A 23,982-nucleotide genomic window follows, 5' to 3' on the forward strand; every position below is an offset into this window, starting at 1 on the left:
CTGTGTGAAAATGACAACATTTCCATGAACAGATCTATTGAACAGAACCAAAGACTCCCTGACAATTACCTTTTGTTCTTCTCTTTCTGTTGCATGGTGGCACTTCTCAATTCTCCAATGCCTCAAGAAATCTCGAAGATATCCAAAGAGGGTGAGCACCCCATATCCCACATATGTGAGCACGGCAACCAGCATGGGTGTTTCCTCAAACACTTCATTAAACGGTCTTTTATACAGTCCTCCATTTTCTGTAACATGATGGATCTAAGAGAGCAATCAGAAATGTTGGTTGAAGTCACAGCAAGAAAAAACATTTCTACTGAAAAATCTCAGTCCTGAGAGAGTTGTAGAACACTATACGTTGGGAAACACTAAGACCATGCTTCCTTTCAAGAGAAATGATTCAAGAATCATTTATGAACAACAAAGGGAGAGGCGGTCAACAGAAAGGACAGAGTCAACAGTGTCTAACACTGATTTTATCATAATCTGATTTTCTGAAACAGATTCTAAACACACTATTATTCCAAGGAGCAACATTTCTAATAAAGAAAATAAAAAGAGACAGCCTAGTCTAAAAAACATTGTGTTAGTGTGGTGATATATCGTGTACCCTAATAAAATTTGCCTGAAAAATCAGAGGACAAAACAAGCATAGAGGTCAGGCAGTGGTGGCACACACACACACACACACACACACACACACACACACACACACACACACACCTTTAATCCTAGCACTCAGGAGGCAAAGATCCATCTGGATCTCTGTGAGTTCAAAGCCACCCTGGACTACATGAGATTGACCTACAGAGCCAGGCAGTGGTGGCACACACCTTTAATCCCAGTACTTGAGAGTCACACGCCTTTAATCCCAGCACTAGGAAGGAAGTAATGGCTGGGCGGAGAAAGGTATATAAGGCTGAGGAGACAGGAAATAAAGCTCTTTGGCTAGAAAGCTTCTTCGCCTGGAAGCTTTTTGGCTGGAACCCTTTCAGCTGAGGACTCAGAGGCATTCAGTCAGAGGATTCCTGGAGTTGGTGAGGTGAGACGTGGCAATGGCTTGTTCCTTTGTTTCTCTGATCTTTCAGCATTTACCCCAATATCTAGATCCAGGTTTTTATTATAAGACCAGTTTAGCAATTTGTGTTATATATTAGCTCACCAACAAAGCAATCACATGTCCAAAAGTAAACACAGTTTTATAATACAAAAGTATGTGTAAATTTTTTACTACCAGCTTTTTTATTTATTTTTTTTATTTTTTTATTTTTTTTTTTTTTTTTTTTATTTTTCTTGGTTTTTTGAGAAGGTTTTCTGTGTAGCCTTGGCTGTTCTGGATCTCGCTCTGCAGACCAGGGTGGCCTTGAACTCACAGAGATCCACCTGTCTCTGCTCTGAGTGCTGGAATTAAAGGCATGTGTAACCATTGCCTGGTTGTACCAGTCATTCTTAAAGCCACTCAACTACAGTACTTCAAATGACTATCGATTGGCATTAGGCTGTAGGAGGTGCCTATAAACTTTCCTCAGCGATAATACACACAGAGTAAAAGGAGGGCTGCCGAGAGAGCTCAGAGCTTTAGCCGCCAAGGCTGATGACTGCGTTCAATCCCTAGGATCTACATGATGAACTGACATGAGCTGTATGAAGCACATTTGTGCACATATGTGCACACTTGTGCCCACATATGCAGAAGGAAAAGGGTAGGAACATGAACCAAAACTAAGGATTATGAAAACGGCTTACAGAAACCAGTACTTGGTAAAATAATTTAAGAAAAAAAAATTTTAAGGAGTTTTAATGGAGGTACACTGCATGGGTGGATAAGGTTTCCCTGAGAAGACCCCTAAACACATGCACAGACACACACTAAATAAAAATAAAAATATTTTTAAAGAATAAAGCTTGGCAGTGGTGGCACACAACTTTAATCAAAGCACTCAGGAAGCAGAGACAGGCAGAACTCTTTGAGTTCAAGGCCAGCCTGGTCTACAGAGCTAGTTCTAGGACAGCCAGAGCTACAAAAACAACCTCTGTGTGTGGGGGGGAATAAATAACAAAGAAGGTGAAATTTAACTTAGGAAGGACAAAAGTTAAGAACAACCAGCAGCCATCATGCACTAATCCTGTCTCTCTTTATTTTGATCTAAGTGAACATTCCCAAACTTTTAAAGATTATCCCTTATTTTATCTTTTAAGATATGTTTAGTGTTTGTTTACGGAGACAGGGTTTTATCATGTCACCCAGGATAGTCTTAGACTTATAAACCTTCTGCCTCAGCCTTCTGAGTGCTGGGATTACGGGTATGTGCCACTATGCCTGGTAGCACTTGGGTTTTAATATACAAATACAAAGATACTTTACTTTTGATTTCAATGATTAAAACATTTTACTTTTTGGTTAATTGTAATGGGAATCTTATTTTACAGAAGAAACGCCTGAGGAAAGAACTAAGAATATCGGGCTGCAGTTAGGGCAATCAACCAAAATTACTAGGAGCATATTGTCAAAAGCACTGTACAGGAATCCTGTCATATGAATTACTATAGTAGAGAAGTCGCAAAGGAATCAAATAGGTCCTTTCTTGCTCTGCCAGGCATTCCTGATTAAAGGTATAACATAAATACAAATAAGAATTTATAACTGAGCAGTGGTGGCACATGCCTTTAATCCTAGCACTTGGGAGGCAAGGCAGGGGGATCTCTATGAGTTCGAGGCCAGCCTGGTCTACAGAGGGAGTTCTAGGACAGGCAGGGCTTCACAGAAAAACTCTGTCTCGAAAAACCAAAAGAAAAACAAACAAACTCACATAACTAGGGGCTGGCAGATGGCTGTCAGTAAACAATGTGCCACAAAGTGTGAAGATGCCAGCACCTAGTTAACAAGCCTGTAATCTCAGTGAAAGCAAGGCATGGACTATTGAGAGCAAGCTCTCTATAAACAAAACTGTACTGTGCATCTGAACTTCGGAATCCTCCAGGACTCTTAACAAAGCAGTCATTCTAACTGAGAGTTTTACTGTAGCAGAGTACTAGCATGTAAGTGGGCTGGGGAGATGGCTCAATTGGTAAAGTTCTCACAGTGCTCGAACCCATGGAAAGCAGCAGGAGGGGACTGAAGTTGGACCCCAGCAACTATGTAAAGAAGCCAGCACTTTGGGACTGGTGAGATGGCTATGAGGTTAAGAGCACTGACTGCTCTTCCAGAGGTCCTGAGTTCAATTCCCAGCAACCACATGGTGGCTCACAGCCATCTGTAATGAGATCTGGTGCCCTCTTCTGGCCTGCAAGGATACATGGAGGCAAAATGTTGTATATAATAATAATATAATATATATATATATAATATAAAAAATAATATAGTAATATATAATAATATAAAAAAAAAAAAATAAAGGCAGGCCAGCACTTTGAAAGACAAAGAGGCATCCCTGAGGTTTGCTGGACAGCCAGTGTAGCTGAATCTGTAAATTCAGTAAGAGAGGCCCAATCTAAAAAAATGTGGATAGTGAGGAAGATACCAACATCAGCCCTGGCCTCTACAAGTGTACACATGGAAATTCTAGCATCTCAGCCCCTCCAGTCTCAACTGTAAGCACACAAGAATATGCTGCTGATAGCACTACTCAAGAGAAGATTCACGAACTTCAATGAACACCGAGGTGCATTTGCGTCAACAGGACTATTACTGTTCAAGGAAATGCAAAAGCAAACAGAAAGGAAGACTCCCCCGCTTCCCCCAGTCAACACTACAAACACACTAGTATAAAACATACTGCAAGTCAAGGAGAACAAGAGGGAAAAAAAAAAGTCAAACACGAATTTTTGTCCAAAGTCTTCTTGCTGGCAATCAATCATATTCATGATGCAGTTGAAAACCTGGAGAGGTGGCTCAGTGGTTAAGAGCACTGGTTGCTCTCTAGAGGACCCCGGGTTTGATTCTTAGCATCCACATGGCAGCTCACAACTCTCTGTAGCTCCAGTTCTAGGGGATTCGATGACCTGTTCTGGCCTCTGCAGGCAGCAGACAAACAAGTGGTGCACAGATATACGTGCAGGCAAAACAGTCATACACATAAAATTCAAAGACAAAAGGAAAAAGAAAAGATACCCTTAACCAAAGCAATAATGGAAAGATGTACTCAAAAGATAAACCATGTACACACACACACACACACACACACACACACACACACACACACACACACACGCTAAAACAGACTAGAAAAAGACACAAGAAATCAGGGCAGTGAGGCTGGTGAGATCACTAACTCAGTGGTTAAGAGCACTGGCCAGCTCTTCCAGAGGAAGGAGTCCATCACATTCCCAGCACCCACATAGAGGCCCACAACTGTCTGTTAAGCCCAGTCCTAAGGGATCTGACATCCTCTTCCAGCCTTTGAGAGCACTAGGCACAAACTATAGAACACAGAATATGTATGCAGGCAAAACACCCATATACAGTATATACATTAAATAAAATTTTAAAGCGAGAAACAGAGAAGGTAGCAAGAGACAATGGACAGAATCTTCTAAACCACTTTGATGCTTATTTAGTTATTGATTGTACGTACAGAGCTTTATTAGGCCAGGCTAGACTCATACTCACTATATACCCGAGAAAGGACTTGAAATCCCTAACCTTCCTGCCTCTCCCTAAACTCTGGGATTACAGGTGTGTACCACCACCTCACTCAGCCAGTTTGATTCTTGTCTCTCTTTTCTAGTCAATACTATTACTGACTTTTTACTTGAATTTTTTCACTGACTTTATTCACTATTTAGATGGAAACAACAACAACAACAAAATCTAAAAGCTGCCTATGCCTAACATAACTCAGGCTGTCTGACTACCCATCAGATCTCCAACCTTTTGATATTGCAACATAAATGTTGTGATCTACAAAGGTCACACTTAAAAACCAAACAACATGACACTCAGACAATGTGATGCACATCGAAAGACAGGCAGATCTCTGTCTGTTCCTGGGCAGCCAGGGATATATAGTGATATCCTGTCTCATAAACAAACAAACAAATAATCTGGCAACAAAACAAGAAAAATAATCAACCTTTTAAGCAGGTTTATAATTTTTTTGTGTTGGGCCCCATTCACAGCCATCCTGTGGCACAGGCTGAACACACCTGAGTCCTACAGTCTCTAGGGAACTTTCATCTGCTTATTAGTTTTCAACAGACCTCAGATGCTGGAGCAAACAAATCTATGTTGCAATCCCCATTTCTATCCCCACAACTCTAAATTTACATTCCCATTTGCCTCTGTCTTTTGGATTCCATGGCATCTCAAACTCCACAAAATGAGTACTGAACTTAACCTTCCCACCCCACCCCTCCCTCTCTCCACCAAAACCTGATTCTCCCTACAACCTCTTTTGATCCCTAGTGTTGCCACCCAGTCCACCCTGTCTCCCAAGTTCACAGTCATCTTAGGTCCACCTTATTTTCTGGCTTCCTCCCAGAGTTAGTTCCAGACCTTCTTGTTTGGCACCAGGAGTATGTTTGTTTTTGTCTTTTGAGACAGGGTCTCCCGCAGCCCAGCCAGGTCTGGAAATCACTACGTAGCCAAAGATTATCTAGAACCCCTGATCCTGTCTCCACAAGTGCTGGTTACGGTCACAGGTCTGTGCCACCACACCCAATTGGCATCAGAGAATTTTAATGGGGGGGGGGGCGACAACACTGAAAATGTTGCGTATCTTGACAGGTACAGGATGCAAACACACAGAAGTTAAAATTCGATAGCCTGGTACAAGAGACTAGCATATCCTACTCCTTAATTAAAAAACTATTCTTTTTTTAACTCTTCCAACATCCTTTGTGCCATCTGGTCTCCACACCACCTGGGCTCTCCCAACAGACCAATAAACATGCCCAAACAAATGTGATCACAACACTCCCTTGCTCAAAAAGCATCACTGTCTTCACAAGGCAAATTCTCAAGTCACCATCATGGCATCTGACTAAGTCTAAGCCTTAGACAGTGTGGGCTGACATTTCTTCCTCCTAGCTCCTGAGTTCTTTGTTCCAGTCACAGCAAACTTCTTGTCGGTCCTTCAAAACAAATCTCTTCCAAGAATGAAACCCTTCCTCAAGTAATGGCCACTGCTGAAAAGACAAGATGTAGTAAATTAAGTACATTAGAAATGAGGAGATAAAGCCCAGAGACGGTGCTAAAAGAGAAAACAGAACCACTGCCTCTGAAGATGAAGAGAGGCAGAAGAGAGAAGGCTGTAGCATATTTCACAAGTCCTGTGGAATTCAGATGCTTAGAGCCATGTGTTAAAGTTGAAGTAAAGGGATAAGAAAAAAGAATTGTGTGTGTTCCTTAAGGATGGAAAGAGGGAAGAATAGTGGAGAAGGAGAAAGGGGAATAGAAACAGGAAGTTGGGGAGTAGAGCACAACAGTAGAGCACTTGAGTAATGTGGGAGTAGATGGAAGAGGGCAGGAAAACAGAAAAGGAGTCAAAAACCTCTCTTTGAGCCATTTGTGAATCAGCCACTGTTATTGTTACCTTTTAATATTTGAAAGTATTCTTTATTACAAACAAGAACACTGCCGGTATGATGGTGCACACCTTTAACCCCAGAACCTGGGAGGCAGAGTTGAAGGCGTGTCTGGCATACAGGACAGCCAAGGCTACTTCAGAGAGACCTTGTCTCAAACAAACAAACTAAAAAAGAAGAAAAAAAAAAAAAAAAAAACAAGGACATTGTATTACATAATAACAATCAGAAAATTGATGCAGTACTAATGTTTAGTCTACAACATTATTAAAATTTTGCCAACTATCCTTCTGATGTCCTTTACAAAAAGGAACTCTATCTTTGGTCTCAGGAAAAAACAAACAGGATTTAACTACACTGTAAAATAACTTAGAAGGACAGACTCCTGACTCTGAGTAGGTTTTCAAGAATCCCATGAAAGGATGCAGAGTTAACCATATAATGACTCAAACAGCAAAATGATTATTGGGGAAATCAAGGCATACATTTCTGATATGAATGCAAGCTCATATAAGTATGACTTCATCAAGCAAATGAATGTATGCCAGCTGCATGCTAGGTCAAAGTCTGACCATCTAGTGGATGCTCTGTATTATTTTTAAGTCTTTATGTCCAGCTGCTGGGGAGGACTTCAGGTCCTTCCCCAACATTCACATAAAAGTCAGGTAAGGCAGCATGTACCTTTGATCTCAGTGCTAGGGAGGAAAAAACAGGTGGATCCTTGGGGTTCACTGGCCAGCCAGCCTAACCTACTAAGCAAGCTCCAGGCCAGAGAGAGACCCTCTCTCAAAATATCAAGGTGAGTGTCATACATGGTGACATGTACCTTTAATCCAAGCACGCAGGAGGTAAGAGGCAGGTGAATCTCTCTGAGTTTAAGGCCAGCCTAATCTACACGGTTAAGTTCTAGGCTAGCCAAAGATGCATAGTAAGACCTTGTCTCAAATAATGATGTTGATGATAAACATTATATAATAACATAAAACAATAAAGCAAAAGGTGCCTGAGGACCGACATTTGGTATCCTCTCACCTCTACACACACATACACACGCTCAAACATGAACACATACACCTTCCCACGTGTAACAAAGCAAAATAAATAAACCGAATGTCCAATATGAGCCACCTATTTCTCTTCAGCAACCCAAGACCGGCTATCATACCTTCCGCAGTAAGGGACACCACACATTTCTGCTGTTCTTTCAAATCAGGACTGCTGAAATCAGGATCTTTTCTTGGAATTACCCTCTCCCCACTGCATATCACATGCACTAGAGGAAGAGCCAGGAGACTGATGCAAATCATACAAAGTATATGCCATGCTTTGAATGTGTTTCCACAGTCTCTTTGATAGGCAGAGAAACTACGAAAATTAGACAGGCCCTCTATTTTCTTGTAATTACAGTAAGTTCTGTAACGGCTGGCTTTGTGTGTGTTTGGTGGTTTGAATGAGAATGAACCCCATAGGTTAGTATTATATGAATGCTCAGTCTCCAGCTAATGAACTGCTTGGAAGGACTAAGAGGTGTGGCCTTGTTGGAGAAGGTGTGTCACTGGGAGTGGGCTTTGAGGTTTCAAAAGCCCACATCAGGCTCAGTGTCGGTCTCTGCCTACTGCCTGTGGATCAGAATGTAAAACTCTCAGCTATGGCTTCAGCCACCATGCCTGTCTGCTTCCCACCACGACAACGGACTAACCCTCTGAAACTGTAAGCAACCCCCCACCCTTACATGCTTTCTTTTACGAGTTGCCTTGGTTGTGGTCTCTTCACAGCACTAGAACAGTAACGTCGACTGACTGAAAAGTGCTCTCCAAACTAGCTGTCCAACACATACTGTAGGACAAGACTGTGCTACTGAAAATCCTACGCTTTCTGAACCAATTGATTCTATAACTCATGTAGGAAACCAATCACCAAGAACAAAAGTGCCTGCGAAGCTAAAGGAATAGGTGGAATTACATCAAGTAATAGTGATTAAAGATCTATAGTAATGTGGGCATAGGATTTTAATTAAACAATGGGGAAATAGACCAGAACGGAAAACCCAGTAAAAGAGCACTGTGAATAAAAAATTGGACCAATGATAGAAGTGGTGTTTCAAATTACTGAAGAATGAATTGCTTTTTTATGAATTAAAATGGTTTAGTATGTGCAAATAAATAAAAAGTAGAACCAGCCGGGCGGTGGTGGCGCATGCCTTTAATCCCAGCACTCGGGAGGCAGAGCCAGGCGGATCTCTGTGAATTCGAGGCCAGCCTGGGCTACCAAGTGAGTCCCAGAAAAGGCGCAAAGCTACACAGAGAAACCCTGTCTCGAAAAACCAAAAAAAAAAAAAAAAAAAGTAGAACCCTGGTCAAGAAATGGTGGCTCACACCTTTTATCTTAGCACTCAGGAGGCAGACACAGGAGGATCTCTATGAGTTTGAGTCCAGCCTAGTCTATATAGTGAAGTTCCAGGACAGCCAGAACTACATAGAGACCGAGTCTCAAAATAAACAAATTAATTAAATAAAAAATAGATAGATTCCCTGATAACATACTATATAAAAAAAAATCAATCCTCGATTATTAAATATCTAATGTAAATCCAAAAAATTAAATTGAAACATGCTAAAAAATAATCTTTATGATCTTGGAGTATACAATAATTTCCCTAAGCTACTGAGTAAAGGTTAAAAATCTTCTCTGCACATGCATGTGTATATGTCTGTGTGTGTGTGTATGTGACTAATGCATGCACATGTACTGGGGCATGTGCATGTATGTGCAGACAGAGGCCAGAGGTTGATGTCAGGCATCTTCCTCAATTATCCTATACTTTACACAGTATATACCCTTTTGTCTACTCAGCCCCACCAGAAAAATGTTCACTGCAGTAAGTCACTGGTCCGGTTCAAGGCCTCTGGCACACCATCATTACTGGATCATCACTGAAACTCCTCTTGGATATCGCGTTGTCACCCTGAATCATGGAGATCCTGCCGCGATCATTCCGCAGGACCAGTCCCTTCACACACTCTGGCAGGTCATGTATGGAGTAGATGTTAGGGTAGGCCAACCTAAGGCCCAGGATGTGGGTCTGGGTGGTAGTGGAGAAGCTAGTCCCGGCCTTTGGGACTGCCCTCCTCGGGTAAGGGGCGGAGCCAGCTCTCCTAGGCCCATGCCATGAGGGAGGGCCACAGCTCTCCCACACCTCTCCTACATCCGTGGTGAGGCCATCTATCCCATGAGGCTGGGGCCAACTTTCCTGCTAAAATGTCTAGCGAGAGGCAGGGCCAGTTATTCCAGGGTCCAGTAAGGGGCAGGACAGGCTCAGCCAGACCCTCAGATTTCAACACACATAGTTCCTATGACCCCCTGTGGTAACACAGGTCATGGACATCAACACAGACCCCAGGTGCAGCAGGAACAGGAACCCAGACATGGCCCTCTGCAGCAGCTTGGGCCCGAATGTCATCATGGCCCAGTGGCAGCAAGGTCCTTGAACACCAACATGGCCTCAGGTGGCTGACCAGACCCTGGGCATCTGCACAGCCCTCTGTGGTGCTATGGATATCAACTCAGACCTTGGTTGCTACAGGAAGATGGACCCAGATAGAGGGCCTAGACAGCAAAAGGGCCCAGACATGGCCCCATGTGGCAGTACAGGCCACCCAGATTGGCATGGCCCCAGTGGCAGCATGACCCTCAGACACCACCATGGCTGCAGGTTGTGGCCTAGACCCTGGGCAGATGTGTGGCCTTTGGTGGTACCGTGGGCCATAGACATCAACACAGACCCCAGCTATGGTAGGACCACGGTCTTCAGCAGCAGCTTGGGCCCAGATGGATGGAACATAGCTTTAATACCAGCACTTGGGAGACAGAAGCAGCCACCTGTGAGTTCAAGGCTAGCCTGGTCTACAAAGCGAGATCCAGGGCAGTCAGAGCTACACAAAGAAACCCTGTCTAGGGTGTGTGTGTGTGTGTGTGTGTAAAAACAGACTTCTGCCCCTTTGAAAAAGCTTAAAAAAAAATTAAGCATGAAGGACTGCAATGTAGCTAGGTTGTCAAAATGTTTGCTTTGCAATCATAAAGGTCTAGTTCTAATCTCTGGCACCCACAAAACCTATCCTCCTGCCTTCCCTTAACAGGCTGTCTTCTGCAACTATATCTGCACAACGGTCCACAGAGGAAGAGAGAGGAGGAGGAGGATAAAGGAAGATGTACACCTCACTTTAGTCACTTCCCACTGGTCAGAAATCATCACATGGGCGTCCTCTAACTGCAAGAGACTTGGCACTCGGTTGCCACGTGACACTGAGAACCTGGGGTTTGATTACTGGTATGAAAATAGGGAGAACACATAGTGGAGAGCAGTTAGGAGTCTCTGCCGCAACAGGGCATGAAGAAAAGCCCTACCTAGATTTCTTTTTCCTTAAACAGTCAATGTTCCTGAAAGCCCGTATTAAAATAACCTATTGCTTCCTCTTTGTTTTGTGAGTTAACCTTGCTTAGGGTGGCTTTGAATTTGTTCCCCACAATCTGACAAACAGTAGACAAATAGAGAATTTTGATTTGTGGTCTTCTGGAGTTTTGAGGCTATCGATCATCATATACATTATGAACAATGTGGCAAATTGATAGTTCTAGCAAGTGAGTAAAATCTGATGTCCTCAAATATAATATGTATTCTAGTTTGTTCTGCTATTGCTGTGCCACAACACTGACCAAAAGCAAATTGGAGAGAAAAGGGTTTGAGTTACATGTGCCAATCACAGGCCATCACTGAGTGGATGGAGTCCAGGCAGGAACTCCTCAAGCAAAGCAGAGACAGAAACCATAAAAAAACCTGCTTATTGGCTTGCTTCAGGCTCAGTCAACTACCTTTCTTATTCCTCCCAGGACCACCTGCCCAGCAGTGGCATCATCGCCCAGTGAACTGGGTCCTCCCACACCCATCAACAATCAAGGAAATGCCACACTGACAAGCTTACAGGTTCCCTCCTCCCATGTGACTCTAGTCTGGGTCAAGTTGACAAAAACAAAAACTAACACACATGCACGTACACACCTTGAAGCCCTAAAGAGTCTACAGGATATGCTAACCCAGTATATACCAAACAGCAGTATCGACAACTGGAAGAGCTTTTCATAGAGAAGTTGAACTTGTCACGTTTCAGTTGAGAGTAATGAAGAAGGCTCTAGCTAAACTAAAGGAACAGGCGACTTACTCAAAGGATGGTGGTATGCAATAAGGGAGAAAACTGATGAGGACAAATGATTCTCAAAGGTATAGAGCAGCAAACTCCCAGGCCTCAGGAGCAGAGGTTTCCTAACCTTTTCTCACAGCAGTCAGCTACTTTTCAGATTCTCTCATCAGAAACTCCATTCTCTATAAGAGAGGGTTGTTGGGTTCCTTTTGCTCAAGTGTTAACATGACCAAGGAAATATGGTCAAATACAGATGCGGCCACAGGAGTCCACCCCACACATAAAATGTGTTCTCAGACAAGAAAAATGGGCACATGCAGCCACACTCAACTAGCCTGTGTAAAGGGCCGAGCAAAGAGGCTGGCATGACAGGATCGGCACACCTTAGAGATGTGTAAGAGCTGAGACAAAGAGCAGGCTATGGGGCAGAGCTGCCATGCGTTCAGTCTCCTGCCTGAGCCTGTTATCATAACGTGACTGAAACAGAAACTGCTACAGTGGAAATCAGGGCAGTGTAAGACTCAAATGTCCCCACAAGATCATGCTGTTGAACACTTGGCCCCAAGCGGGCAGTGCTGTTGTGGAGCCTTTGGGAGGAGAGCCCTAGCGGGTAGCAATCAGTCACTGGGAGCAACCTTGAAGGTTATAGCAGAGCCTGATCCTTATCTAGAGCTCTCTGCTTCCTGGTCCACCGCCACAAGGTCAGCACGGACCTGCCACACACTCCTGTCTGCACGGAACTGCTCCACATGCCTTCAAAGCCATGGCAGACTGGACCCCTAAAACTGCTCTGAGAAAACTAACACATCATTAACTCGTGCAGACACACTTGCCCAGTGCGCCTCTCAATGGACACCTTCCAGTCCACAGCAAGCTGAAGGCGTCTGTCGTGGGTTTACAGTAGGATAAATAAAAATCATGTCAAATGATGCTTTCTAGTTAAGCTCTGGAAGCCAGTCTCAGTCCATTTCACATGAGACAGATACTGCCAAATATCAGGGATTTTATCTGGTAAGAGGAGATATGGTCACAACCTTGCAAATGTTTCCTGCTGATTAAAAACATGGCCAGCTTTGGCATAGCTCGTGCGAGTTACACAAAGGCTCGCACTATTCTCTCTAGCATGTGTGGTATGCAGTGGGAGAGGCTAGCACACTTCTGTAAAATTCCAAGAAAAGGCCAGCCTCTGTTTCCACCGACTTTTCTCATACCGCTTCCTCCCAACTATGTTCTGGCACATTCAAAACTCTGTGTGTTGCATGTATGTGTGTCACCTGAGAAGCACTATGGTTATCTAGTATTCTATCTTTGGCACCTCCTCTTCTAGCTTAATGCCGTCTTTTACACACTTTACCAACTCCATGGCTTCAACTACCATCCACCCCCTCTTCAACCAATTCTCAAGAGATGAAATCAATTATCATCCTTAATTATCCAATTTAATGTCTCCCAAAACTATGAATGGATTCTGAACTGTCATCAGGGTACTGGGCATCAAACCCGAGGCCCTCTGGAAGGGTAGCCAGTACTCTTAACAGCTGAACCATCTCTTCAGCGCCTAGTAATGAATTCTGAATTCAATGGTATGGTAGAGTCAGACTAAATACAGCCAAGACTTCCAAACTCAGTGACAGAAATGTCTGAACTTTAATTGTATTTGCAAAATGAGGACACTATTTACCTAGAAAGGCTTTTCTCAATTTTTTTTAATTTTTTAATTAACCAAGTTTATACTTTGACAATTTCATACATGTACACAGTGCATTCATTCTACTTAATCTCATTTTCCAGCTTCTCTTTCCTCCCACCTGTTCTCCACCTCTTCTCCCTACAGGTCCTTTTCCCATTTACGTCTTTTGTTTTATAACACTGATTTTAACCAGGATCGTAGTGTGGCCACAGGTTTAGCCGCTGCATTTTGTACACAGCTGAAGGCAATAACTGTCCCTTCCCCAGAATCCACCAACAGCCAATAGTTCCGTGGGGAGATGAGTGCCCCTGACCCCTCCCTATCCATCCCCGATTGGCCTGTGCGGGCATTTGCGGACACTGTGAGATCATGCTTGTAATGGCAGTGTCACACCACGGAGACAGCGGCCATTCACATTTCTTCTCTTGGTCCTTCAGGAGGAACTCTGTATATGGTGTCCTTTTCTTTTTTTCTCTTTTTAAGATGGGATCTTATGCAGTCCAGGCTCAAAATCACCATGAATCTTGAACTTCTCTGTTCTCGTCCCCACTCCCGAGTGCTCTACCACCAACACTCAGGTGCTGTGGAATAATCCTTTTGTACACTGTGTGAATATGTCGCTATGACTGGTTTAATAAACAAGCTGACTGGCCAATAGCTGAAGAGAATAAAGTTAGGCGAGAAAGTCAAATAGAAAAATGGGATTACAAAGGGCGGAGTCAGAGCAGTTGTCAGCCAACTGGAGAACAGAGTTGGACACACAAAATGGGATAGAGGTAAAAGCCATGAGCCTTGGGCCAACACACAGATGAACAGAAATGAGTTAAGTTTTAAGAGCTAGTTAGTAACAAGTCTGAGCTATTAGCCGAGCATTTAAATTTTTATCAAGTCTCCGAGTTAGTTGTTTGGGAAGCTGCTGCTGGTTATTTGGGAGACAGGAAAATTCCGCCTACACTCAGGTTCTATGAAGTTCTAGAGATAGAACCCAGGGCTTCGTGTACGCTAGGCAAGCACTTTACAACTGCACCACACCCACAGCCCTCTCTATTACTATTATTATTCATAATTTCTCACTGAAAATATTGCTTATCCTCCTTAATGAAATAACTTGGTTTTTCTCAAATACTTCCTCCTAATTGTGTTTTGCAAGCCTATTCTTCAACCTTGTATATCTTTTCCAAGGAACATTATGATTCTTAAATTTAATGACCTTGGTATCGTTTATTCTAGCCCTTAGGACATCTTCTATATACTTTACCAATGCCATAGCTTCAAAGACTACCAATATCTTCAAATAACATCTCCTGAATTCTCACTCTATGTAGGCATATAATATAAACATCAAAATCTCAAACGTTTGCTTTAAGTTTTCAAATTAGGGGGAAAAAAGGCTTATTTAAGGCCAGGCGGTGGTGGTGCATGCCTTTAATCCCAGCACTCGAGAGGTAGAGGCAGGCAGATCTCTGTGAGTTTGAGGCCAGCCTGGTCTACAGAGTGAGTTCAGGACAACCTCCAAAGCTATACAGAAAAACCTTGTTTCGAAACAAACAAATAAAAAGGCTTATTTGAACTGATTCAAGATCATCACGTTTGGGCTAGGGCCATGGCTCATTTGGTAGGGTGCTTGCCTAAAATGCATAAAGCCCCAGGTTAGATTGCCAGTATCATAGTGCTACATGTGATTCCAGCATTTGGGAGATAGAAACAGGAGGATCAGAAGTTTAAGGTAATCTTTGACTACATAGCAACTTTGAGCCTGTTTGAAATGTTCACCTTAAAGAAATGATCAATGAATCAAGAGCTAGACATGTTGAATATGACTTAGACGTTACACAATGTACACATGTATACATTTATCAAAATATTACATAGATACAATTTTGGTGTTTTTCTATCAATTGACTGTAACACAAAACAACTGTTCCAATGCTTTGAGATTGTACAGTGAATATGTACCATTTCTACAACCAAGAGTAACAATCTTTTAAAAATGAAAAACAGCCTCAACTTCATTAAGGGTTTTGAAAATAGTATTAAAGATAACAAATATAAAATAAAATTTCTGAGATTAAGCGGGTCAAGAGCAAATGGCTATCTTACTATTCACAAATCACAAATTATAGAAGCTTTCTTGGAAACTACTCAGGAGGCAAGTGATTTGTGGGCAAAACCCATTTCTTTAATCAAGTAAGGCCCAACCACTCTGCATGCAAACACTGCCTCTACCCATCCCTTTCAATTGCCCATTCTACATAAACACTGCTTCTTTCAATAACCGAATCAGGCAATTAGCTCTCTTGTTGAGAGGATGACCAGCTTCTAGTGTACCTGGGCCCACCTAACAAATTGGAAGCCTGTCCTCCCTAACACCCATTGTAAATACTACCTCAGGAACCAAATGGTTTATAATTTCCTAAGAATTCTTTTGTTGTTGTTGTTCTTTGTTTTGTTTTTCGAAACAGGGTTTCTCTGTGTAGCCCTGGCTGTCCTGGAACTGGCTCTGTAGACCAGGATGGCCTCAAACTCACAAAGTGCTGGGATTAAACGTGTGCATCACCAGAGCCCAGCCTAAAAATTCTTATTAAAGAAGCTTGAGTCCCACAAATGACTGGAATCTCTCAGACCCAGCTAATAAAAACCAAATGTTCTTCCCTTTAGGGCAAAATGCCTTTGAAACAAAAAAACTTATCTCACAAGTTCTCTTTAGTTACAACATTATTTCTGCCTAGAGCCTAAGGTGTCTTACCCTGCCAAACCTAGGATGTATGATGGCTATATTAGGTCTACTAGTCCTACTATCTCATAACCAATCCCCAATCACCGTTTGTCTTGAGTGGAAACAAGAGCTAAGAGTAAATCACCTTCCTTAGTTACTTGTGGGCCTCTTTCTGAAATCACTCTTGTTTCTACCATGCTGGACTTCTACTGAATAGAACAACGCATGCCCTACCGCTTCCTTGTGACCGAACTCTACTGATTCCGGTCATTAGAAGTCTTACCTCCCTTACATTTCTCATCAAAACTACTCTCAGATGGAAGAAAGTTAGGTTCAAAGCTGTCCCAATAACAATATCCTTTCTCTTCTTTCATACTGGTTCATATATTTTTTTTTTTTAAAGCAAAATCTGCCAGATGTAGCCTTTAATCCCAGCACTTAGAAGGCAGAGGCAGTCGGATCTCTGTGAATTCGAGGCCAGCCTGGGCTACAGAGCGAGTTCCAGGACAGCCAGGGCTACACAGAGAAACTCTGTCTGGAAAAACAAAACAAAATCAAAATCTGAGTCCAAATCTAAACTTTTATAAAGACACGTCTTTTTAAAAGTGCTGATAACGTACACAACCGTGTCATTTGCTTATTAATCAATTGTTAAATCCACAAAAACTAACCCCTGGTGATTAATATTATTAAACAATGTTATTGTGAAAATTTGCTGTAAGTCTCCTCCCCCATACCCCCAAGAATCTTGTCAATCTCTGGGAATTCCCAGCACCTGGGAAGTGGATGCAGGAGGGTAACAAGTTCAAGGCCAGTCTGACCTAAAAGGTCACAAACTCAAAACAAACAAAGGAACCCATAAACACAGACATTGGTTTTAAGAAAATCTTGCAGAGATAAACTGATTGAATTACAAAGACAAAAAGACACCCTGAAGGTTCTTTCCAGTTCTAATGCTGTAGATTGTTCTCAGTCTATAAATCACCCTTGACATTTCAATAAAGGTTGACACTCCTCCCACTTCTTTAATGGCAGAGGAAATTTAGTGCTTTATTGTTCAACTGCTGCTCTTGTGAAAACTCTTGTCCACTGTCATCATTCATTGAACACTAGTAACCTCTGTTTCGTAATACCTCCTTACCACGTTATCTACTTATCAAACTCAGCCCCATCCAGGAGTCGTTGTTAACACAGGCATTAATTCTCTTCAAACATATCCTGTTCAGTGTATACAAATATCAGAAGGTGGCTGCCTCCCCTTGAGAGAAGAAAGTCTACAAGTTTCTAATTTCTCTCCAGTCCATTAAAAACATGACATGTGAGGAAACCCTTTTACGTTTCAGCCATGTGATATTTAGTATTTTAAAGAAAGGATGACACTTGTATACCTAGTATCTTACTGTGTCTTTTCAGACAGAATTGGCAATATTTCCCAACAGTTCCCCCCACCCCCTGCCCCAGGATGCAAGGAGAGATAGGCAGGGGTTAGAGCACATACATTTTTTTTTAACTTAACGCAACCAACTTCGAAACGACTTTAAGACATTCTCTTCTTCTCATAAACATAGAGCTCTTATTCCTCCTAAATGAAATACCCCAGCTTTAAAATTTTTTGTGAAAAATAGAACATTCCATTAGAACATTCTTCCAAATGCCACTGTGCCTTGGGTGAAAATGTTCGATAAAGTAGGTTAAACGAGCCAGGCAGATAGAACAAGCACAGACTTTTTTGGGGGGCTTTGAACACTCCTTCTTCCAGCCTCAGCTTCCTTCCCACATGCTAGTATTACAGGTGTTTGCCACCACACCCCGCTACAGTCACAGATTTTTATATTTCATTTTAATAACTTGCGATTTCTTCATCTTAACAGTTGGCAACCTCTGAAGAAATACCATGCCTACAAATGCTAAATTGTTGGGATTCCAGGAGGTCAGAATCTGATTTACTATTTAGTCAGAATATCTAGTGACTGAAAGGAACATTCAGACAGACAGCATCTCTAACACATGACTGGCTTTGGACTTCCTTCTTCCTCACCTATTATCTTCTAGCTCCTGTTCAGTTTCCCTGACACATTCTACACTACTACAATGCTGTCTCATTAGCCATCTTACACCTCTAGGGAAAACAGCAAATTCTTCCATGGCTCATAACAAATCAACAGCCCCCCCCCCCTTTTTTGGAGATAATGTCTCTCAACATAGCCCCCAAAACTGTCCTCAAACTCACTATGTAGACCAGGCTGGACTGAACTCACAGAGATCCACCTGCTTCTGCTGGGATTAAAGGCCAGCCACACCAAGCCCAGACCACAAATTGACTTTTATCACACCCTCTCTCACATAATCATTTTTTGAAAACCAATCTTTTGAATCTTAACATCTTACACATTCAATGGAGGTCAAGTCTTTTCTATGTACTCCCTATCTTAAGCCTCCATCCACTCTTCCCCAGGGTCTCAATAACTCAGCATGATCTGGAAAAAAAAAAAACCCTCCATAGCACGGTCTTAACAGGCCTATCACAGTTACTGATTCAGCGGTCAGGTTAGTATCTATGTTAATGCGGGGTCATCATCCTATCAAAACTGCAATAATCACACTCCTGCTAAGGGGTTAAAAACTACTATTCTTCCTGACACAAGATTTATAAATGTTAAAATCATCACAGCACTCTTTGCCAGCAGCGTCAAGTCTTGCATCTTTTGAAGAAGTTCCTCCTTAAAAACACGTTTCGGTAAAGGAGTCAGTAGCGATAAATGAAAGGCTGGTTTAAAAAATACTGTCAGGAAAACCAGGCGGGGTGGCACCCGGCATTAATCCCTGCACTTGGGAGGTAGAGGCTGGAGGATCTCCGTGAGTTCGAAGCCAGCCTGGTCTACAAGGCAGGGCAGCTAGGGCTGTTACACAGAGAAACCATGTCTCAAAACAAACACAATACTGCCAGGAAGTCAGAACTCTGTAAGGTATTTTAGAACTGCATGAATATGTTGATGATTCAACTTCAGTTAATTAGTATAAGGCCGCATGACAATGTACCACTGGGTTAAGCAATGCCCTCTACGACAGCTCTATTGCTTGGTGTAAGGAAGGGGCCACCAGAATCTAACTAACCTGGATGGTGGCATGGGGTCTCACCAATCGCATAACAGGACAACTCGAGGGGAGTTCCCCGCCAAGTCCACAGTCAAGGTTTTCCTGGTAAAGGAAGTTCAGAAGGGGGTAGGAAGAGGCTGCCTGGGTGTACTTCCACAACCGCAGCACTGCCTAACTTTCGGGGCTGCAAGACTCTACAGGAAGCATGTACATGAGGGGACCTGAGGAGGAACCCTGGAGAAGGTACTGCCGAGCTCCGAGGGAGTTCCTCTGCTTCCCATCGGGAGCGGCCTGCACTTTTTACAGGATCCACATGGGAAAGACTGGGAGAGGAAACCCAGCTTCCAGAGACCGGGAGGGCCCTTCAGGACAGCAAAGGCAAGGAAGGGGTGCTCCGCATAGCCGAGGAGCCGGCAGACTTAGGGAGTCCCGCGTGCCTGTGGAGCCCCGCCGAGACCGGGGAACCGGGCAGAACTCGGGAACACCGCACACCGAAGAAGCCGGGAAGATCTGGGGAGTCCTGCATGGTTAGGAGCCCCTCATCGCTGGGGAGGCGGAGACCCGCAGGGCTGGGGAGCCTCGGGTAACTGGGGAGCCCCACATGGTTGCTGAGTCCCGCGCTGCCCTTGAGTCTCCCTGCCGCTCAGGGGGAGGCCCAGTCCATGCCGGGTCCCGGGGGCCAGCGCACCTGAGCCGCGCCGAGCCGCCCGCCCGCCGGCCGCTGAGACCCGCCCGCGCGGCTGCCCGTCCGGCCCGGCCCGGCCCCGGGCTTCGGCTCGCGGGGTCCCCGGCCCCGCCCGGCTTCTGGATCCCGTCGTACCTGGCCGGCAGCCGCGGCGGTGGCGGTGCTGCTCCTCACGTACCCGTTCCTCACCTCCCCGTTCTTCACGCAGCCGTTCGCCCGCAGCGGGCGGCGGCAGCAGCAGCCTCCGGGCTCCGGCCGCATCGTCCCGGCAGCACCCGGCAGCAGGACAGGCTCTGGAGGCGGCTGCGGCGCCAACTCCCGCTCCGCACCGCACCCACCTCCCCGAAACCGGAAATGGCTGCAGCGCCGCTGCCAATTCCCGGTCCGGCCGTCACGCGAGGGCGGGGCCAGCGGAGAAAACTAGGCTCGCAGAAAGCCCGGCGGCCGGAGGGAACACGGGGCGGGCCTGGTGGAGGCTCTGGCCAATCCAAAGGCGAGGGAGGCGGGCCTCATGCTGCCTCTGGCCAATCAAGGGCGAGAGGAAAGCGGCTCGCCGGCGTCAGGGGGCTTCTTCGGAGGAACTCGAGAGCTGGGCACTTGATTGGAGCCCTAGCCAGGTCGTAGATGGAGATTTGCTGCTTAATGGTTCAGACTTGAAGAGGAGGCGGAGCCCGGAAAGAAGTAGCCAATTAGCGTGTGGAGAAAGAAACCGGGGCTGAGCCCATCTCCAGAGCTGGTTCCCGGTTCTCCAGCACAGGTGGTGGTTGCCCTCTGTGCCCTTCCTCCCTAGAGGTTCTCGGATTGAATCCAAGCCCGAGACAGGCAGCTCCCTGATTTCATTAGCAAATTCCTCTGTGGGTGTTAATAGAATAGGCTTTTTGACTGTCTCTCGACGTTCTTCACTGTGCGCTTACGCGAACGTCTCACGTGCTCGTCACTTGTTCCTATCCGGGCTTTCCCTATACAGTTTCCTTTGAAGACTTTCCTTGAAAGTCAGGAGACCTGATCTATTTCCAGATCTTCTGATAACCGGAACTGAAACTTGAGGGACTAACTACTTTAAGGAGCCTACTTTCTTCTAAAATTCTTTCTGCTTCATAGACTCATTTGCAAGAATAACATTAGTAAAGCGTTGAGTGCCTATCCAAATATCTAATCCGGACCAATAGCAAAAGAAAGGAAATTGATCGGCATCACAGCGACCTTTAGTTACCCATTAAAAAAAATTTAGTGTCATAATTAGAGTATGACTCAGTCTAGGTTTGAATCCTTACTGCCTCACCTACTAGCTGAGTGACCTCTATGTGTCTTCCTCTGCTATGGGGGATAATAATAGTTGCCATAAGAGAATCTAATGAGTTAATGCATGTGATGTATTTTGTACAGAACCTAGCAATTAGTAAGTATATCATTAAGTGCTGGTTATTATTAATTGCTGAATGCATCTGTGTGAATCCCAACATCACACAGCCCTACTCCCCTGGAGCTTTAGAAATGAGTTGGCAACGTATTTGTTTTGCTTGATTTAGGAGAGGACCAGTTTAACAGAAAGTGGAGAGAGCACAAAACTACTCTCGAATCACAAGCATTGTGATCTCAAAAGTGAACACGAGAATCAAAAAGAACTATATGGGACCTGAAGGGATGATTCAGCAGTTAAGAGCACTCACTGCTCGTAAAGAGGACCTGGATTTGGTTCCTAGCACCCACGTAGTGGCTCACAACTATCTGGAAGTCCAGTGTCAAAAGATTCAAAGCCTTATTTCTGATGCCCTTATTTCTGAGGGTATCAGGCACAATCTTGGTCCACAGACATACATGTAGGCATTACACTCACAGACATAAAATAAATAAATCTCCTTTTAAAAAGTTGGGTTTTTTGTTTTTCTTTTAAAGCTCTGGATGCCTTTAAACCAAGCATGGTAATGCATGGGTCTAATGCCTGTACTCATGAGTGGAAACAGGAGGATCTATAAAACCAGTTCCGGGCCTGGTGGTGGTGGTGCACACCTTTAGTCCCAGCACTCAGGAGGCAGAGCCAGCCTGATCTACAGAGCGAGTTTCAGGACAGTCTCCAAAGCTACAGAGAGAAACCCTGTTTCAAAAAAACAAAAACAAAAAACAAACAAACAGTTCTGGGCCAGCCTGGGATATATGAGTCCCCGTCTTAAACATGAGGGGGTGGGGGGTGGGTAATCAATGAAAGACTGATGGGAAAACATGAAGAGTTGAGCCCATATTCTGAGCATCGACTTAAAATCCCGGTGCTGGGGATGCAGAGACAGGAGGATTCCTAGAATTATCGGTCCAGCCAGTCTAACTGAATTGGTGAGCTCCAAGTTCAAAGACTCTGTCTCAAAATTAAGATAGAAAGGAAGTGAGGAAAACACCCAGCATTGACATCTGACTCTCGTGCACATAAACACATACACACACAAAGAAGTGTATGTCTCTTGGTGTTTACATTCCATTGAGAGACAAGATACAGGGCTGGAGAGATGGCTCTGTGTTTAAGAGTGCTGGCTGCTCTTCCAGAAGATGGCGATTTGAGTACCTGAACCCACCTGGCTGATTATATGCATCTATATAGGTGATCTGATGCCCTGCGAAGACATACAGGCAGGCAAAACACTCATACATATAAGTAAAAAAATGATGCTTTGCTGGGTGGTATTGGCATATGCCTTTAATCCCAGCAGTTGGGAGGCAGAGACAGGCAGATCTCTGTGAGCTCAAGGCCAGCTTGGTCTATAGAGTTCCAGGACTATTACACAGAAAAACCCTGTCCAAAAAAAAAAAAAAGAAAAAGAAAAAGAAAACAAAACAAAAATTTCTTTTAAAAGGATATACCCACATAAAGGAAAATTTAAGATTAAGTTAAATAAAATAAAAAGGCAAACTTAGAAGAAGAGGAAGTAGAGGAAGGAGGAGGAGAAGGAGGAGGGAAAGAGAGGAGAAGAAGGAGAAATAGGCAATAGGAGTTCAAAGTGGGACAGTGGATGACAGCAACAAATCAAATTACCATAGGCAGTGGAGGTATTCAGGGCAGAAATCTGGTTGAAAAAAGGGGCCAGGAGATTTGATTGATACTTAGATAGTGGGCTGAGAGAATGTGGAACAGGCTTGGATGAAAGCTATACAATTAGCTGGACCTTGAAGTGGGGCTGAAAACTGGCTCTGAATGTGCGGAGGAGTTTGTTCTGGAGGGAAGGACTCACGGTAGCACATGTGCAGAGCTGGGCAGAGCAGAGCCTGGCCTGGATCCTCGGAAGAGCCTGTCTCTTCCTCCTGAGGACAGGACACCACTAACTCCTTATCTTGTTCTGCCACTTACGCACCACTTGTGGCCGTAAAGGAGTCATCACACACAGACACACGCAGCCCTGATTTCCTCACTTTGCCGTTTGAGGTTAATTCCTGTACTTCTTCCCTTGCCAGACTGTTGTGTGCATCCATGATAAATGCACAAACGATCTGATTACTCAATAGACTATTGCTAAATCACAAAAAAAGATACCTCAGTAGGAAACACCCTGGGCTCCACAAAGGCAGGAAAATAGTCCCTTCCAGATACATAAGCTATCTCCTTCTCCTCATTTTATAGAACTTATATATGCAAAGTCTCATGCATGGTACCAGAACACACCCTCCTTGTCTTCCAAGACGGCTCAAGCCACTTCAACTGGGAAGCTTTTCTGGAAGTTCATCATCCCTATAAAATTAGACAGCCTGCATCACATGGCTTTGGAATTCTCTGAGAGGGAGTGATTACAAACAAGAACTCAGTTGTCAAATACAGGAGACCTGAAGACCCAGCTCCAGCCAACGTACAGACCTCGTGACTTAGCAAAGCAGTCTAATTCTCTGTGACTCAGTTCCTACATGTGGTAAATGGAACACATGAGCTGAACTGGGAAAATTAACTCTAGGCCCAGGGATTCAGCACCTTCTTTTGCTTCCACAGGTACCTGCGTGGTGGGGGCACACGCACGTGTGCACACATACATGCACACACATACATCAAAATACAAATACATTTTTAAATGAAGTATACCGTTTAAATTTAGGATGG

At 44.0% G+C, this 23,982-nt stretch overlaps 1 protein-coding gene across 1 annotated transcript in view; it reads right to left on the reverse strand.

Annotated features, from left to right (window-relative positions):
• The window catches only part of Sptlc2 (serine palmitoyltransferase long chain base subunit 2), an 80,395-nt gene extending 60,113 nt beyond the window's left edge, over window positions 1-20,282 (reverse strand). The window contains exons 1-2 of the mRNA XM_028876029.2: window positions 20,046-20,282; window positions 70-264 (exon numbers count right to left, since the gene is read on the reverse strand). Of these exons, the coding sequence (XP_028731862.1) occupies window positions 70-264; window positions 20,046-20,171 (321 nt within the window). The 5' untranslated portion in view covers window positions 20,172-20,282. The remainder of the gene's footprint in view (window positions 1-69; window positions 265-20,045) is intronic.
• Window positions 20,283-23,982: the final 3,700 nt, after the last annotated feature.

Source organism: Peromyscus leucopus, chromosome 14 (assembly GCF_004664715.2).
Source record: "Peromyscus leucopus breed LL Stock chromosome 14, UCI_PerLeu_2.1, whole genome shotgun sequence".
In the NCBI taxonomy this organism is placed as follows: Eukaryota; Metazoa; Chordata; class Mammalia; order Rodentia; family Cricetidae; genus Peromyscus; species Peromyscus leucopus.